This window comes from Antechinus flavipes, chromosome 2 (assembly GCF_016432865.1).
Source record: "Antechinus flavipes isolate AdamAnt ecotype Samford, QLD, Australia chromosome 2, AdamAnt_v2, whole genome shotgun sequence".
NCBI lineage: Eukaryota > Metazoa > Chordata > Mammalia > Dasyuromorphia > Dasyuridae > Antechinus > Antechinus flavipes.
Window position 1 is genome coordinate 683,484,637 of NC_067399.1, and position 17,820 is coordinate 683,502,456.

General features: G+C 46.4%; 2 protein-coding genes across 7 annotated transcripts in view; both read left to right on the forward strand.

Annotated features, from left to right (window-relative positions):
* Positions 1-6,516, forward strand: part of JAKMIP3 (Janus kinase and microtubule interacting protein 3) — a 179,096-nt gene extending 172,580 nt beyond the window's left edge. For all 6 annotated transcript variants that reach the window (XM_051982747.1, XM_051982745.1, XM_051982751.1 and 3 more), the window contains exon 25: positions 3,930-6,516. The gene's annotated coding sequence lies outside the window, so the exon portion shown is untranslated. The remainder of the gene's footprint in view (positions 1-3,929) is intronic.
* A 1,232-nt stretch (positions 6,517-7,748) lies between these two features.
* DPYSL4 (dihydropyrimidinase like 4) overlaps positions 7,749-17,820 on the forward strand; it is a 74,876-nt gene continuing 64,804 nt past the window's right edge. The window contains exons 1-3 of the mRNA XM_051973880.1: positions 7,749-8,075; positions 8,552-8,677; positions 8,777-9,262. Coding sequence (XP_051829840.1) covers positions 7,764-8,075; positions 8,552-8,677; positions 8,777-9,262 — 924 coding nt within the window. The 5' untranslated portion in view covers positions 7,749-7,763. The remainder of the gene's footprint in view (positions 8,076-8,551; positions 8,678-8,776; positions 9,263-17,820) is intronic.

Here is a 17,820-nt window from a genome sequence, read left to right on the forward strand (position 1 = left end):
ACAGCCTTCTTTTAAAAAATCCTCTGTTATTTAACTGCCCTTCTGAAGAACTTGTTTTCCTCTGGTGAGTAGCATGAGTTGTAAATGCCCATAGACAAGGTCTTTGGGGCCCCTTACCCATATCCCCAGTAAAATCCAGCACAGCAGTCATAAGTCCTTAAGAGAAAAAGAGTAGGTTGGATGAATAAAATTGGCCTGAAAAAATTGCATTTTTGTGCTCTCCTCACCAGGTTGAAATTCTTAAAACACAGGGAGCTTTTACCACTCTCATAGAGTGATTCTGGCCCAAAAGGGCTTTGGGGATATGGATCACCTAGAAGAAGGGATTTGGATCCCTTGAATGTAATCCAGTGAAGTGCTTTCTATTGATACCCCAGAAGGAACTCAAGGATTTCCCAGGGATTTCAGAGGAAACTAATCTAGTGATAGTCCCGTGAGAGACTTTCTTCTCCATTCAATAAACTATGGAGATGAATTGAAGGGATGACCAGTTTACTCTGATGGCTACTGTACCACTTCACCACTTGCCAGAGTGCCTCCACCCTGCCCCACTCTTTCCCTACATTTTCCTTTGGTTTTGCTCCAGGTTTTCCAAGAGGGACTTTCCACAGAAAAGCTCCATGTTATCATCTTGGCATCGGAATTTGAGAACTGAAAGGGCCCTTGGAGACTATCTAGTCTAAGCCTCTTATTTTCCCTGTGAGGAACCTAGAGCCCAGAGAAGTTAGCCCACCACACAGCCAGATGATTCAGAAGAGCCAGGCTTTGAAGACTGGACCTTGGATCCCAAGTTCCGGGTTCTTTCTCTCCAGGCCCCTGCTGTTTCTCTGTGGCGTGCTCTCCAACATCACGCCCGCAGGTAGTGGTGCAGTTGGCATAGGGCCACAGGGAGGTAGGAGAAATAGGATATACTTGGGACTAAATGTGCAGAAACTTTGGTGTTAGCCTAGTCTAAAGCTGATCAAAGAATGGGAGACTCTAGGGCCAGAACCCCTGGAGACTGACAGAAAGCAGATTGACAACAGAACTCTATAAGTGACAGAAGTCACTTTGAGCATGTCTGGCTTCTGGCCTCTCGTGGCCAGAGCGACCCCGGTCACTGGAATCCTGATGTTATAAGAAGAGACTCTGCTCTTATTCACAGCTGCCTCCCCAGACCATGAACAGGAAGCTTTTCTCTTTTGCCATTAAGTTCACATCTCATCTACAATTTCACTATGAACCTGGATGGCAGGATCTAGTTTGAAATAATTCAGAATGTTGTTTTGTTCAATATTCTTAGTCTTTCAGTAGGAAACAATGGTGTGTGTGTGTGTGTGTGTGTGTGTGTGTGTGTGTGTGTGTGAGACTCAAGTCTACTTTTTGTCCATCTAACATATACAGAGTTTGCCTTGGAGCCGCCCAACCTTTGTCCACAACGTAGCATGCTAGAGACTTCACCTCTTCCATGATGAGCCTCTCCAAACACCAGTCCTAGCCATGTTGCCCCAGTTAGTGTCAGCAATGGGCCCTGAGGTTGTCTCTCCCTCCTTTGTCCATTCCCAGAGAAAGCCTAACTTCACAAACATATCCGTGATAGAAGACCCCAGCCAGATGGAAGGGCATGGCAGCCGACTATCACCTTTTATTCCACAATGTCCCGATGGCAAACGCTCATTGAGTCTTGCTGTGACAAGTACAACCAGTGAGCATACTGCACAAGGCCATTGAAACCTGTCCCAATCCCGGTTCCACAATTACTAGCTATGGACTAATTCCAACATTCTATGTCTCAATTTCCACATCTCTAGCATGGAAACAATATCTGTTACTATGTCAACAAGTCAGAATCAGTTAATCATTTTTACAGATGAACCCAAAGTCCAGAGTGGGGAACGAGGAAAAGGAGACAGAGTAACTTGCTAATAACTTACTCAAGAGTAAAACCCCAGACTAGAAGCCAGGCCCTCTAGTCCAAGGCGGAACTCTTTCCGAAAAGTAGGCTGTGCTAGAGATATTAGCCATTTATAGAGGCCCCATCCCTGCAGAAACAAAAGCTCCAAGAGCCCAACCAAGGGTTGGAACATTCTCCTGCTGGATAATGAATGAGCTTCCATCACCTTGGCCCATATCATTGGAGCTCTACCATGGGCCAGACCCCATCCCCAAAGAGTCCTCTCTTCCTAGAGATATCTAGATTCTGGCACCAGACAAATGCTAGGAAGAAGGGAATGGGCCCAGCAAAGGTCCTGGTCACTTCAGAGAAGGGACAGGAAGATAAAAGGTAGAGGGAGGGCTGGTGATAGAACAACTAATTTTTCCCGCCAGCATTTTCCATAAGCAGTAAAACGTGAGGACCAATTTCCAATGGAAGATGATACCTGGCATTTCTATAGCCTGACAGAGATTGCCCATCTGGTACTTACAATGGTCCTGGGAAGTAGCTACAGCAAACATTATCCCCATCTTGCAGATGGTGAAAGCGAAGCTCAGGAAAATGATGCACTTTGGTCTAAGCATTCAAGTTTCAGATTCATAATTTGAATCAATTCTTCCTGCCCGTGGACTTGGCTCCCTACCTATTGTGACCTATCTTCTTAGTCACAAAACAGCTGTTTAGCACTTCAAAAATAAAAGGAGGGGGAGGAGAGCTTGCTGGCAATCTGTGGCGGCGGCGGCTTGCTTGTTTTTCTCTCCTCTGGTTCACTTTGTGATCCTTTAGTGATTCCTGCCCCCCCGGAAAGATCTGAGGGTGTCTGCAGACAATGGCAGCTGCTTCTTGGTTGCTGCTCCTTGTCTAGTCTTTCTGGGAAATCCAGGTGAGTGTTTGCCACTCTATCCTATAGTTCAGCATCTTCCCGCCCTCTTTAGTCTCCATGTTGCTACTTAGGAAACTTCTGGAGCAAAGGACTAGGGAATACAGAAGCAGGAAAATGGTTTTCAAACAGAATAGATGACCATGACACTGAGTGTGGTATGGACCGGCTCTGTCTTAGTCTAGATCAGTCACTCAACAAACATTTGGTAGATGCATGTTACAAGCCCAGGAGACATGGCCAAGTGGATGACCAAACAGCTGGTTGCAGAGCCGCGACGATCTGGGTTCCAGATTTGTCTCTGATACCTTGATTGTATGATCCTGGGCAAGTCATTCACTTTTCACACACTAATAATGCTGCCGTGCATCGAGAGAGGGAGGTTTCTCCCCAGGAATCCCACATGCTAATGAATTCTTAGATTCAAAATTAAAATGTTCCCGTCATCCTTCAGGGCACTCAGGGAGCTTCCATTTTTACCTCCCACATCTTTTGGGGTTTTGCAGTTCTCTGATTCCCTGCCAAGGGGTGGCAATAGGCAAACAATATCTTAGGCTTTGCATCCAGTGAGCATTGCGTTCATTTAATAATGGCTGCTTTGTGCAAAGCCCTAGGGGTAGACACTGAAAAGCACTTGAGATTTTTATGCTCTAGTTGTTCCCTCTCTCCAAGCTGGGTCTGCCTTCTATGTATTTTGAGCCTTACTTTTCCTCTCTTTAGAATGGGTACTTTTTGAGGACAATAACTGTGTTATTTTGAACCTTTTCCTTTGTATTCCCAGTATAGAACTCAACAGTAAGCACTTAATTCATTCTGGTTGATTGACTCTTGACAGTTCCCAAACACAGCTTCGGTTGTCTGCCTTAATCGACTTGGACAAGCCGGACGAGCATATGATGCTAATGAATTATGATCACTGTCCCATCCAGCTTATTTTTACCCTGACTCTTTTTAAGACCTTCTGAGAAAATATTGGAAATATTGACCACTAGTATTCATTGTAAACAATAAGGATTTTTGTATTAAAAGCATAAGCTTCCTCTAGACATTTCTACAATATCTTACCGTTCTGATAAGCGTCAAGCAATTTACATTTTATACTAAAAACAATACCATTTTTCAACTCTTTTTCAGAGCCAAACCAGCAAGTTATTGCAGCCCCTCCTCCCGGGCGAGGCTTCTCTTCCAAGCCGGCCGTCTCAGTCTGTCTCCTGGGGTTTTCTGCCGTCCCACGCCACTCCTCAAAACTTGGAGGAAACATCACATGTCGGAGATGATTCCTTTTCCACCTTTCCATCTTTCATCGGTTTGACAATGTAGGTCCCACTATGGTTTCTATGTGTGGGATCTATTTTAAGGAAGCCAGAAGACAGCACATGGATGTTAAGCTTTAAAAAAAATCCTGTGGCAGTTGGAACATTGGGTGTTTAGCATGCAATAGAGTGCAGATCATTTAGACTTTTGAATGGACTAGGAAAGAAAGGCTTTACTGCATGAATAAGTGAGTTTTAAGTTGGGAATTAGTGAAGGGAAAAGAAGATGGAGTTGCTTGAAAGTGATGTGAAATATATCAATATTAGAGACCGTTTTCTGTTCATGGTACGGAAATCCACCTGAATTGGATAGGATTGGAATTTCCCAGGGTTTGTATCAGAAGGAAGCTTACTGACCCCTGTCTGCACTGAGGACTGAAGCGTATCTTCTTTGGTGGACACAGGATAACCATTGGGGAAATGTACCATTAACAGGTCCATAGATGAGAAGGGCCCATACCTTTTTGTTACCATTCCACACAATTTATCCCTCCCCCCATGACAAATTGCTCACCACTGTGAGTACTTTCATAAGTGCTCTTGATGTCATAGTTTCATATTTCAAGGTTAAAATAAATCTCATTGAATCCTTAATGTCCCGGTAGGTTGGATTCCACTCACTCCATCAGCCTCTCACATTTGTTTTGCTTAGAGCTACGGTGAATGCTATTCCCTTTGAAGCTGAGCTGCTCTGGAACTCTTGGATTGAAATTCAGTGGAATGTACTATGCAGGCATTTCTAAATAGGCCTTAAATTAAATGCCCACCAGGCAGCCCTAGTTTTCTTCTAGGGGAGCCCAGGGGCTTCAGTGCTGCTATTTGCTGGCCCCACCGTGGGTCTGTATGAGAGCGTTTGCTGCCCCAACCAGTGTCAGGACACGTGTCTGAAGTGAGCTGAAGTACATTTCATTTTTCTTTACCTGGACCATGATTTTGCATGTTGTAGATATGTCTAAAATACTCCTTTCTCCTGCCCCATAAACTTCACTCCCATAAGCATAGCTTTTTGAAAAATTAAAAGTTAACTGTATAGGAAAGAGAAGCATGTAAATAAGTCTTGATACTTATAAAAATGTCGATGTTTATATGTAAAAAGGTATGTATATAGAAAAGACAAAAAAAAAAAAAAAAAAAAAAAAAGGCTGGTTGAATGTTTTCAGAGAATAGCGCCCCCACCCCAAGGCTGCTAAGTGGCCACTCTGGATCTTTTCTGAGGCCCATCTGGTCTATTCAATACAGCCTCTTTTGTTGCCCAGTACAGTGATTTCATTGCATTCATCTGAAGACCTCATTCTTGCTCATGGGTACAAGCACCCTTTTCTTAATCTTATTCTCCAAATGGGAGATTTTTTTTGGGGGGGGGTAGGATTTTTCCTTTCTTCATGGACTTTTTTGGAGCCTCGTGTTTCCAGGAGCAACCCCAAACCCTAAGTATTTGCAAATCAGGGTGCATCTCCCATATTCTCGTTTTAACTTTTATTCACAGGCAGGAGGAGCTGGATTGACATTTCTCTCCCCTTTTCCACAACATACACATCCGAATCGCTTACTAATATACTAAATGCTTTCTTTGGGAACTTGAGAAATCCATGCAAATGTATTTCTTCTAAACAGAGTTCCTGAAGAGATGCTAAAGTCACCTGAAATATTTCCTTAAGAAATGTGAACTGTATACTCGTTATGATCACTATTCCCGTGCTTTGTTGAGATACAAACAACACTTGTCTTCCTGAGTTTGTCTAAACTAAAGCCCGATTAAATTGCAGCATACTTTGCTATATACTGGGTATTTGAGATCTATGCTCTAAGGGTCAGGCCGGTAAAGGCCTGTGATGAGGATTTAAAGGACCCCCTCTAGTAATATCTATAGCCTTCAGTATGGCCTCGAGTGCCTTACACAGCTCATCAGCTGGGATTCTGGTAGTTAGGAATCTGCCTGAGGGTCTCTGTGACAGTTTAAAAGCAAGTACAATTGTCATCATGTGGAAACCTTAAGAATTAGCATATGTTTCAGCCCACATAGAAGGGATTTAGTTTAAACTCAGGAAATCATAGTGTGAATATGTGTAGTCAATTATGGGTTTATGGACTACCTTTTTTTTTAAAAAAAAGCTTTATTGTACATTTATGCGAGTTCTGAGTTATAGATCTTGTTTTCTCATGATAAATATGCCATGACTTATTTGCATTTTCTTGGGTAATATCTTAATAACCCCATTCTTCATATATAATTGTTTGTTTAGCGCTATGACTGTAATTTGCAGGTCTAAAAGAGGACTGGATGTTGATCAGCTATGAAATTTTACACATATTTTTGTATTGTGATTCATATATCTGAAAATTTCTATTCATTTGTAAAATAATAAATTATTGCAAACTTTTTAATAAAAAGTTTGAAACCTTTAAAATAGCCGTTTCCCACCCCCACCCCCCTGCCTGGGAAGAAGTAGATTAGAATTTATCAATTTGATCAATCATGATAACTCTCCCTTCTGTGTTACAGTGACTTGTCTTCTCTGAGTAACAAAGCCTCTTAAGTTTGCAAGGGATTGATGATCAGGTTCTTCTCCAGATCATAAAAAGGGATGTGAAGAGACAAGATCCACAGGGTCGGTCCTGCAGTAGGGATGATAACCAGGAGAAATCATCATGTGGCTGAGGTCAGCAGGAGGGCCCACTCAGCATCTTCTCTGGTCGTGGAGTTGTCTATTAAGTCCCTTTCTGAGAAAATATTCAACTATTTTCCCAAAGTGAAAGTATTTTTCCAATTAGGAGAAACAGTTCTAAGTTTCCATCACTTAATGTGAGTCTGATGGTAATGTAGTGCACAACAATGTGTAAGGTCAGGGTGAAGAGCTTGATTTTCACTGAGTGCAACATAGAAGGCAGGGAGAGCCAGAGGCTGCAGAGTCTCAGAGCTGAATCTGGCTTTTCCTGGGGATGGAGCTGGGTAGATACCTTAAATCTACAGGATCCTTTTAATGTTGAAATATACTCATCATTCCACATCCTTAAGATCAGTTTTCATAATGCCCGGGGCGATAATAAATGATGGAATGATGATGTAACATGTGATGTCATAGCCATGAGGAGAGGCTTAGAAAAGCAGCATTTCAAGGAGCAACTTCTTAACACTCAGACCCACATTTGTAACTTGGGTTTCGGTCGTGGGCGGTCCTCCTTCTGCTGGAGGATGCCGGACGAATCCCAAAAGTTGCCCAGGGGAGTGGGGAGGGAAGGGGGAGAGGGGCAGGCAGATCCTGGGGGTGAGAAAATGGGGTGGCTAAAGGAGGCTTGTCAGTTCTGAATATTCAGATTCTCAGCCCTTTCAGCCATTCACTACGCGCTTATCCCGCCCCACGCTCTAACAGAGCCGAGAAGTCTTCGAGAAAAGTGACAGGAGTGGGTCCCCTCCCCCTAGAGATCTGGGCAGGCGTGGGTCCCCTCCCCCTAGAGATCTGGGCGGGCCTCCTGGACCTCCAGGCTGGGCCGGCTGCTTTCAGCACCACAGATTCCCGGACAGCTCCACAAGCTTCAGTCGGCTCCAGGAGACTGGGCTGGCGGACCCTTGAGCCGGGCTCCGTCCGTCCACTCATTTCCCGGCCCACAACGGGCGCGAAGCTCGAGGCGCGTGCAGGGAACCCCTGGGCCCCCCATGGCAGAGGAGCAGGCCCCTCAGGCCAGAAAGCCAGAGCTGCCAGCCTACTTCGCCTCCTTGGGTTCGGGCGGCAGCCCCAAGGCCAGGCACAAATGCGGCGGCGTGTTCTGCAACGTGAAAGACGCCTTCGAGAATAAGACCCTGACCTCCTCTTCGCCGAGCCTCGCCGAGAGGGGCGGCCGCCGACCTTCCAGCTCCCCCCGGGCCAGCGAGACTCACAGCAGTCCCCCCGAGGCCACCCAGGAGGGCGCGGGACCCTGCGAACCCAACGCTCCATCTGCCGCTGGGGTTCCTCCGAACCAGCCCCAGGTAGGGGGCGCTCCGTGACCTGCAGGATTCCTTGGTGGAGGGATTGGGGAGGGAGCCGGTAAAGCCCTGAAGGCCGAGGTCAGGAGCTAAAACCTGAGGAAGCGTGGGGGAGGGGGAGGGGAGGGGAAGAGGAGAGAGCCGAGACGGGCAAGTTTGGGAGCCCCTGCAAAGAAGGAGCGAGTGAATGAGTGCGTGCGTGAGGACGGAGGGAGGGAGGGACGGAGGGAGGGAGACGCCTGGGTGTCTCCGCAGCGGGGTCTTTTGGACGTTTGTGCCCGGCCACGTTTGTGGATGTAGAGGCCGATCCCGAGAGGCGAGAGGCCGGCGTGGTCCCGCGGGCGCACCTCCTACGGCAGCCTAACGCCTTCTCCCAGGCCCGGCCTCCCCCTGCCCTTCAGGAGACTTTCCTCGCACCCGCGCCCAACTCCTCCAAGCTCTCAGGGTCCCCCCCGCCTCTCCTGCCACTTCTCCCCTAGCCCTGTTCCCCAGAACCACGCCAGTCTCCTGGCTTTGCCCGGGGGCTCACTGAGCCGGAAGCCCAGCTCTGGACCGGGGAAGGGGGGCCGAAGCCCCCCCCTTTGCACCCTTCGAACTTGGCCCAGGTTCCCATAGCCCGCCCCCACCAAACTGGAAGCGCCGAGCCGGGGTTCGAGCCCGCTCAGAACGCGGCCGTCGCACTTGGAGGGATCCCGGCATGCTAGGGGAGGGGGAGAGGTATAGAGGAAGACTTCGGGGGCTGGACTGAGCCTGGTGGAGCTCCGCCCTCCGCTCGCCTTTCCCGCCCCCGCCCACCAAGGCTCCCTAAACCAGGCAGCATCTGCTGGCCTGGAAGGGGCGGAGCCAGACCCAGAGGCGGGGCCAGGACCGGGGCGGGGCCAGGCCCGAGGGCGGGGCCACCAGCCTCAGAACAACAGTCTCCCCGCCCGCACACTTTGCGCCCGCGCACATACAAGCACGCAGCCTTCCAAACCCCGCGGCGTCTGGGAACCCGGGGAAGCGTCCCTCACTCCCCTCCCCCACAAAGTCTACCTCGAACCCTCGCCCCTCCCCCTAGTCCCAGGAACTCCCTGACGCCGCGCGGACCTTGGCAGACACCCCGGCAGAAGCGGGAGCGCGGCGGGCCTGCTGGGGGTCTTCGGGGGCTGAACATGTCGTACCAAGGCAAGAAGAGCATTCCCCGGATAATGGTGAGCGAGCGAGTGAGCGTCCCCAGCCTCCGGCGCTCCAGCCTCGAGCCACCCAGCCCGCCCTCTGCCCACCCCAGCCCGCCCTCTGTCCACCCCAGCCCGCCCTCTGTCCACCCCAGCCCGCCCTCTGCCCACCCCAGCCCGCCCTGTATCCCTCCACCTCTGCGTTTCCCTCCATCCGTCCTTCATCTATCCCTCCTCTCCGCATCCCTCCATCTCTCCGTCCTTCCTCCCAGCCCTTCCTCAATCCGTCCTCCATCGACCCTCCCTCCCGCTATGTTTCTACTCCCGCAGAGGCTTGAAGCCGAGGCCCTGGAAGCCTGGAGGGTGGGAGGAGGAGGGACCGCCTGGGAGTCCCGGATCTGGGGCTCAGCTGCTTCTCTAGCCCGCCCCCTCCCGTGGTCCCCTGTTTCCTACTCTGGCTTCGGGGTCCGCGGGCAGGAAAGGGCGAGCTCAAAGTCCCCCGACCCCCTCCAGGGGTTCACAAGCCATCTGGGCTCTAACTGGGGCTCGGGTGCCGGTGGGGACCAATCACCAGCTCATCCGAACCCACACGCCCTGGAGGCTGCGGATCGATTCCGTTTCCTGCTGGCTTTTCTTGGGGCCTGAGGGATGAGGGGACGGTGGAGGGCCGCGGGGGCCTGGGTCAGTGTAAACGGGGCGACTTGGAGCGGAGTTGGGACTTGGGTTCCGGAGGAGCCTTCCCAGCCCGCGCTCTGTAAAGCCGGTGATTCTGCCCTCCCCCCCTCCCCGAAAAGGCATCTCCACAGAGCCCTCTGAGCTCAGGCCCTGTGAGCGCGGCTGCGTCCCTGCTGTCCCCTCCTCCTCTCCCTTCTGCTCTGCTCTTTTCTCTTGTCCACGACAAGAGATGCCTTGGGATGGAGAGGGAGGGGGAGGGGAGTAGCCTGGAAGCTGGGCTAGGAGGGCAATGGAGGGACTGGCTCCCAGCCTGAAGATTTTGCCTTTGTTTGGGCTCTCAGATTCCCGAATCCGACCAATTGATGAAGCAGTCTTTGAGTGGAAGGGTTGGGGTTAGGACTGTTTATATTTACCATAAACCATCCTCTCTTCCTGCTTGAAACAACATTTGGAGAAACATTGGGGATTCCTGGAAAGCCCTTGTCTGCTTTCTTCCATATGTTCTGCTTTTTGTTTGGAACGTGGCCATGGGTCCAATGGGAAAAGACCCTGGAAAGACAGCAGGAGGCGTTGGAGATGAGGGGCCCGGGCTTGGGGATTTCCCAAGGAAAGACGGTCGTAAATCTTGCAATGCCTTTGTTAAGCCAGACCTGGCCTGCCTGGGACACCCCGCCTGAGATGCTGGCTTTGGGCTCCACCATTCCATGGTCTCTTGGCTTTTTATTTCTTGAGTGAATAGTATGTGAATCCGAACCTATTTGAGGCGGTGAAGTCTGGGCTCCAGACCTTGTCCTGGGAGTTGTAGATGGGGGACTGGGGTTTCTGTCTTTTTCTGTGGCTTTGGTATTCTGTAAGAAAAGAGAGCTCACAAAATGCTTCACGGAATATGAACACAGCACCAAGTAATCAACAAAGAATGGAAGTCTAATAAAGTCACGGGACCTGGCACCTTCCACTCCAAGCTGCTTTGTTTTCTGATATGAAAAATGAGGGGGTTGGACTGGACAAGCTTTTATTTTCCTTCCAGCTTGAAATCGACCATCCTTTCTACTCTCTCTCTCTTTTTTTTACTCTTTTAGCAATAATGTAGATATAGGATATCAATAAAAATGAAAAAAAACAAAACAAAACAAAACAGCAAATGCCTAGAGAAGCAAAATCACTTTCTAAAATCAAAAATAAAAGACTAAAAAAACTGTCCTAGAAAGTCAGAAGTCACTGATGATCTTCTACCCAAGGGCCTCCCTTCCACCGGTACCCATTATGGCTGAGTGACAGCTTGTGTCAGCACCCATTCCTTGAACAACTTGAGACTTTGCTTTAGTCACAGCTTTTCCAAACAAAGACCTCTGCATTCTTCCTCATTCCTCCATTCAAAATGGAGTCTTCTATTGAAGGCTCCTGCCCTGAGCCTCCTGAGCTGCTAAATGACCAGGGGCTATCAGACCAATGACTTCTCATGGCTGAAGGAGTTAGTGCCTCAGATTGGCAGCTGTCTCTAACACTGGCAATGGGAAAGCAGACTTTCATCTGTCACCAGGGAACCTGGTGTGTTATGACAGGATAGAATAAAGGAAATGAGGTGCTGCTTGAGAGGGAGGGAGCCATGATTGACAGCTATTTGTCTCTTAGATCTGTGACCTAAGCTAGGCTTTAGAAAAGCCAGCTATGTGTCTTGGGAATCGAGGACTTCCAATCATGGGTTTGGAGTGAGAAGGGCCTTTGGGCATCATCTTGCCAGACCTTAAGGAGCAAGAACATTAAGGGACAAGATCACACAGATAATGTTAGATATGGGATTTGAATCCAGACCCACTGATTAGAGCCAGAGCTCATTTCCTCAGTTCCCACCTGACTGAGCTTCAGGAGCCTTATGGAGTCACTTTTCCTCCCCTGTCAGTAGAGAGACATACAGCTCTCTAATTCAAAGGGCACTTTGGGAATTTTGGCTTACCTTAGTCTACTTACCTCAGGATGATCTATTAGTCAGATATGGATAAATGAATGAACAAATGAATTAAAAAGCAGTTAGGTATCTAGTATGTGCCAAATACCAAATAAGTGCTAGGGGCCGGATGTGCAAATGCAAAAGTGAGACCATTCTGTCCATGAAGAAGTTTCTGTTTTACCACAAGGTTTTTTTTAATTTGGGCTCTATGGAACTGAATGGGGAAAAATACTTCTTAGTTTCCTTTGTGATCTGATGTGATCTATTTTATGTGTTTAAAAGCATAGTTCTGAGAAGTCTGGATCTCATAGTCTCTCCCAAAGGGGTCCACAAAATTCTATTAGAAGGGACCAGCAGTTTGCAGAGGAAGAGCACCCATGTCTGAAACTACAACCTGCCCCAACCTCTTTATGTGTCACTTTTCACACTTTTCACATCACTTATTCACTAATAGATTTTCCTAAATCTATTAAAGATCACAAAATTTGAGCAAAACCATCTGGCATCCATCAAAAGAATGAAGGTTAACCTGAAGGACCCTTGTGAATCAGGATCATTTCACTCATTCATTCATCTATCCATCCATCCATTTATTTATTCATTCATCCATTCAACTTCCATAGATCTTCCATAGATAAAAGTTTTTCCCTCTCTCCTCTTTCTCACTCTAAAACCCTGAGTGGGTCATTGGATCTCTCTTGATTTCTCCATATGTTAAAAAGAAGAAAGAATAATGTTAACTACCCTCCTGAACAAATGAACAAGCATTCGTATCATGGTGGCTCCCAGTATGTTTAATTTTTAAAATATATTTTACAAGCATTATATTGTCTTTCCTTCCCCCTCTCCCTCCATAGGACAAATTTAGAAAACCCTTCCAAAAACTTGCCTAGACCAGCCAAAAAAATCCCTTCATCGTCACACCCCAGTGTTCAGGTCTCATTCTGGATCAGAGGGGCATCCCTTTCCTTGTCTGATCCATCTTCAGCCCTCTACAATGCTGCTTTATCATTACATTCATCGAGTCCTTCAGAATTTCAACAAGACTTTTGAAGGCTTCTGCTCAGGGTCAGGTAGTATGGGGGATATAAAGACAGAAGTGGGAAATCATTTCTTCAGTGAAGAAGTGCACAGTCAATTATCCCAGAGAGCCCCCAGTATCTCCTAAATCTCCTCTGAGAGTTTTCTTACTCAAAGGGCTCCAACCCTTTGTTTCAAGCAGTGCTAGATTTCATTCTGACACTAACGAGAGAGGATCAAAAACTGTTTTCACACCCTCTCTGGATCATTGCCTCTACACTGAGTTTGGGGGAAAATTAAGTGTGGATATTATAAGTTCATGCCTGGATCCTCCTAAAAATGATCACTGGCTCCTTTCTAGTCAAGATCCTTTGTACCTAAGTGCAAAGTAGATAAAAACTCTAAGACCTCTCTCTTGATTCACCTTAAAAATGTTTTAAGACTCAAAGGTGTGTATTGTCAAACATTTAAGACAGGAAACCCTATCCTACTACTATTGGGGTACTATCCCGGGGCGGGAGGAGAAATGGTGAGTGGCTGGGCTGCTCAACAGGTCTTTCTTGCCTTTATCTGGGCAGCTCTAAGTCCCAGAACTTCTGACTGGCCAAGCAGTTTTAAGTCAAGGATTCTCCACAGATGGTGGTGCTCTTCTCTGGGAAACTGATGGAAATAACCAATGGAAATAAACTTCCATTGAGTTTTTGATCTCTCGAATTCTCAAGTTTACCCATGGAAGTGAAAGTGGTAATGCCTCAGGATTGCTGTTCATTGACCTGAGTTTAGGGAAAGCAACCAGAAAGTAAGAAGCAGCTATTCCTGTGAGGTCCAGCCTGAGATAAACCTAGACAATGATATTCCTGCTGCCTTTTGTGTATGGTTGCTATTACTGCTGTGTTTTGGAGTGGAAGTATATGGAGAGTAGTCCTCCCCTACTTTTACTGAAAGTCCAAAAGAAAGAGCGTGCATTGGTTGTATCCCGATACAGATGTTCACTTAATAAGAAACCAGGAGCCATTTCTCCTCCTTACTTAGAGCCTCAGAGGAGTGACTCCTGGTTCAGGTACCAATCCTCTTAGGCACAATCCCCATCACAGGACATGTAAGGACCATTAAGAAGCCACTGGCTGCTCATGAGTTTTAGCCTAGGATGGCAACTTGTATCCTTCCCCATGGACCCAAAATAAACCTCAGGCTCAAAGAAAGAGTCCCAGTCCAACAGATCCTGGGATTCTTCGGACCATTACCATTACTGTAGCTATCTGGAAAATGATCTGGAAACAATGCACGTAGAACATGATGTTTGAGCTGAGCCACGAACAAAAGTAGATTCTAAGAAGCAGAGATGGGGAGAGAATGTGGTCCAGAAATATGGAGTACAAGAAGTGCAAAAGAGTAGAAGGGAGAGTTCTAGGCTATGCATGAAGATCAGTAAGAAGGCCAGTTGAAGCCCTAAGTGTGAAGAGGGGCAATACGTAATCAGGTGGAAAAGGTTGGTTGTGAAAGGCTTAAAATTTTGTGCTGAGGAGATGAAGATTGATTCTAGAAATAATGAGTCGTTGGAGTTTGTTAATGGGTGGGGTGTGTACGGCCAGATCTGCACTTTAGGAAAATCATTCAAGGAGTTTGTGGAGAGTGTGTTGTAAACGGATAGGCTACAGTTCAACTGAGATGAAATAAAGGCCTTAACCAGAGTGGTGGCTTTCCAAAGAGAGAGGTGCAAACAGACTTGAGAGCTATTGAAGAATTGGTCAGTCAGTAACAATCTAGTATGAGCAGCTGTTATGTGCCTAAACTCAACCTAAAACCTAAACTCAAATTTGATCTGAGATAGGTGCTGGCTATTTGATCGTAGTCTATCAAGTCACTTAACTTCTTTTTGCCTCAGTTTCCTCAGCCGTAAAGTGGAGATAACAGTATTACCTCTCCCCCTCCTCCGGGTAGTTTTGAGAATAAAAATTACCTATCTATAAATTTGTACATTCCAGACCTTAGAATGTTGTAGAAATGTTACAATAATTGATAAGGATAATAATAATAGTTATTATTGTTACATACAATGCTTGGAGTCATCTTGACCATGTGGGATTAAAGAATTAGTCTGAAGCACTCTTTTCTCAATTTCTTCAGCTCATTAATTGCCCCCCTACTCTATTTTCTGGAAATTACATTTCCTTATAGCCTGGGTTTCCCCCATAAAAAAGGCAGTCAAAAATAGTTAATGTTCATTGTGGATCAGGTTTAGGCTAAGCAATTTATTTCTACACACCAAAGAAGAAAGCTCAATATAAAAGCCTCACAGGGCACGTTAACAGAGAAACTTAAAACTTCGGTAACTTAACTTCCAACTCCAGTGACATAGTTATCATCTTAATAGTTGCCATTTACTTCGCACTTACTATGTTCCTGCCAGTTATTTGCCAACCCTCAGCTTCCCAGTATTATGTCAGGAGGTTGATACTTAAATCTCATTAGAACATAAAGTTGTTGGCAGGATCGCTAATTAGACATTTTCCATTTCACTTTAGTTCTTTCCAACAATGCCATGTATGTGTCTTTTGGTAAAATGGCCAGGCTTGGGCATAATCCTCTTGTTGGTGACCTTTCTCTCCAACAGCAGTGGAGTAGTTGCCAAGATCTCTTATCCTACCACTGTTAGGTTCCAATACTATGAGACCCAGGAGGTCTGGACCCCTACAAAAGTTGACATCAGGCCTGGCTGTGAATTTTGGGAGAGAAACATAAATCTAAGATCAAGAAAGAACAAATTTCAAAGCATAAAAGGCAGCTGGGGTCAAGATTTAAACTCCCTAGTTGAATATCCTGCTCTAGCTTCCACATGGACATGGTCACCATGATGCTACAAGAGAGAAAGGCCTGTCATTCTCCTCCCCTTCCCCAGGGAATCTTAAAAGTACATTAACACAACCTGATGAATTGAATAATAAGAAACAGAGCCAATTGCTGACTCTCCTGTCAAGAAATGCAGCATGTTTCTCTTCTGTCACTGTTATAGGCTGGGAAAAGATCACAGAACCACTCACAGTTGCCACATTATCCTAAAATGTTCAATCTTTTCAGCATTTGTCACTAAAGAGTTGGAAGCAAGCTCTGGAGTCTTCGTGTGATTGACCAGAAATGTCAAAGAATTGCATCATGCTTCATGGAATAATTCTTGTTACACTCAGAACAGTAGAGTTCAAGTCCAATGTAAATATCCAGTTGTTCTAAAAGATAACACACAAGTCATACAATGCAAATTTCATTCTAATACCATATAATTGAAACACCATTACAGCAAATCCCAAGAATCAGTATTTCCAAAGTAAAAAATTGATATGCCCATTACTTCAGTTTCCAATTGAAATCCACAGTCGGTTGGTTTTTATTTTTTGTTCTCAAGGAGGATCAAAATGACATCACTATGTTAGAATCAGTCCCAGGTTATCCGATTGGGGCTCATCAGACCACTGCAACACTCAGAATGCTCTGCTGCAGGTTAGACACGGACCATATGGACATTTGAGGTGCTTCTCTTAACTTTTGTGCATCCCATGTTTCTTCTAGGCTAATCCAATTCTACCTTGCTCATAGAGCAGAGCTTTTCCTCTGATGATGGAAGGCCATACTGGGTGGTCCAATGTTAGCATCTCCCGTGTAATACACCAGTTCTAAAGTTGTTGAAATCTTGAGACTGTCCTTGTATCACTTTTTCTGACCATCTTGTGGGCATTTGCCCTGTGTGAGTTCTCCATAAAATAAACTTTCTGTCAAGCTTTCAAACAATGTAGCCAGCCCAGTGAAGCTGTGCTCCCTTTAGTAGAGTTGGAATATGTGACAATTTAGTTCGAGAAAGGACCTTAGTGTCTGGTACCTGATCCTGCCAGTTGATCTTCAGAATCTTCCTAAGAATTCAAATGGAAGCGATTCATTTTCCTGGCATGGCGCTGGTAGACTGTCCAAGTTTCACAGACGTATAGCCATGAGGTCAGCACAATAGCACTATAGACCTTCAGTCTGGTAGTCGGTCTAACACCTCTCCCCTCACAAACTTTCCTTTGGAGTCTCTCAAACACACACTGAGTAGCTCTGGTAATGCATGGGTCAATCTTATTACCAATGTGGACATCCTTGGAAAGTATGTTTCGGAGGTAAGAGAACTTATCTACTTAACATTCTGAACTTCTCCATTTGCTGTGACTGGTTCCACATACACATGGTGTGGTGCTGGCTGATGGAGGAGCTGGGTTTTCTTGGTGTTAATTGTTAGGCCAAAATTAGCAAAATCAGCAGCAGAGAACTGATCCATACTTTGTTGCATGTCAGCTTTGGAGGCTGCATTGAGTGCACAATCATATGCAAACAGAAAATCGTGCGCCCACATTCCTTCCATTTTAGTTTTAGTTTGTGGCCTTTTTCAGGTTGAAGAATATACCATCAGTGCAGAAGTTGCCTTTGATTCCAGGTTTGTTCTCACTGAAGGCTTTTGACAATATGGCTGAAAGCATGATACTAAAAAGCATGGGGGCAAGCACACGGCCTTGTTGCACTCCACTGGTGACTGGGAAAATTTGAGAGCATTGCCCGTTTTCTAGAACCTGGGTAAGCACCCATCATGATATTGACATTCTATGCTGAGGAACTTCTCTGGGCAACCAAATTTTGACATAATTTCCCATAAACCCTCACTGACAGTCTCAAAGGCCTTGGTCAGATCTACAGTGTTGTATCCAGACTTCTGTTCTGCTCCTAGCATTTCTCCTGGAGTGGTCAGGCAGTAGAGGGCTGAAACTCCTGAGTCAATGCACTGAGGACCGTTAGAGCACTTAAGGCTAATTACTGATTGGACAGTACTCTATGGGCATGTGCTTGGGGAATGGCCCTTCCCATTATCCTGTGCTGGCTCGATAATTGGTGCATACAGAGAATTGTAGGAGGGGCTAGGGAGTGGAGT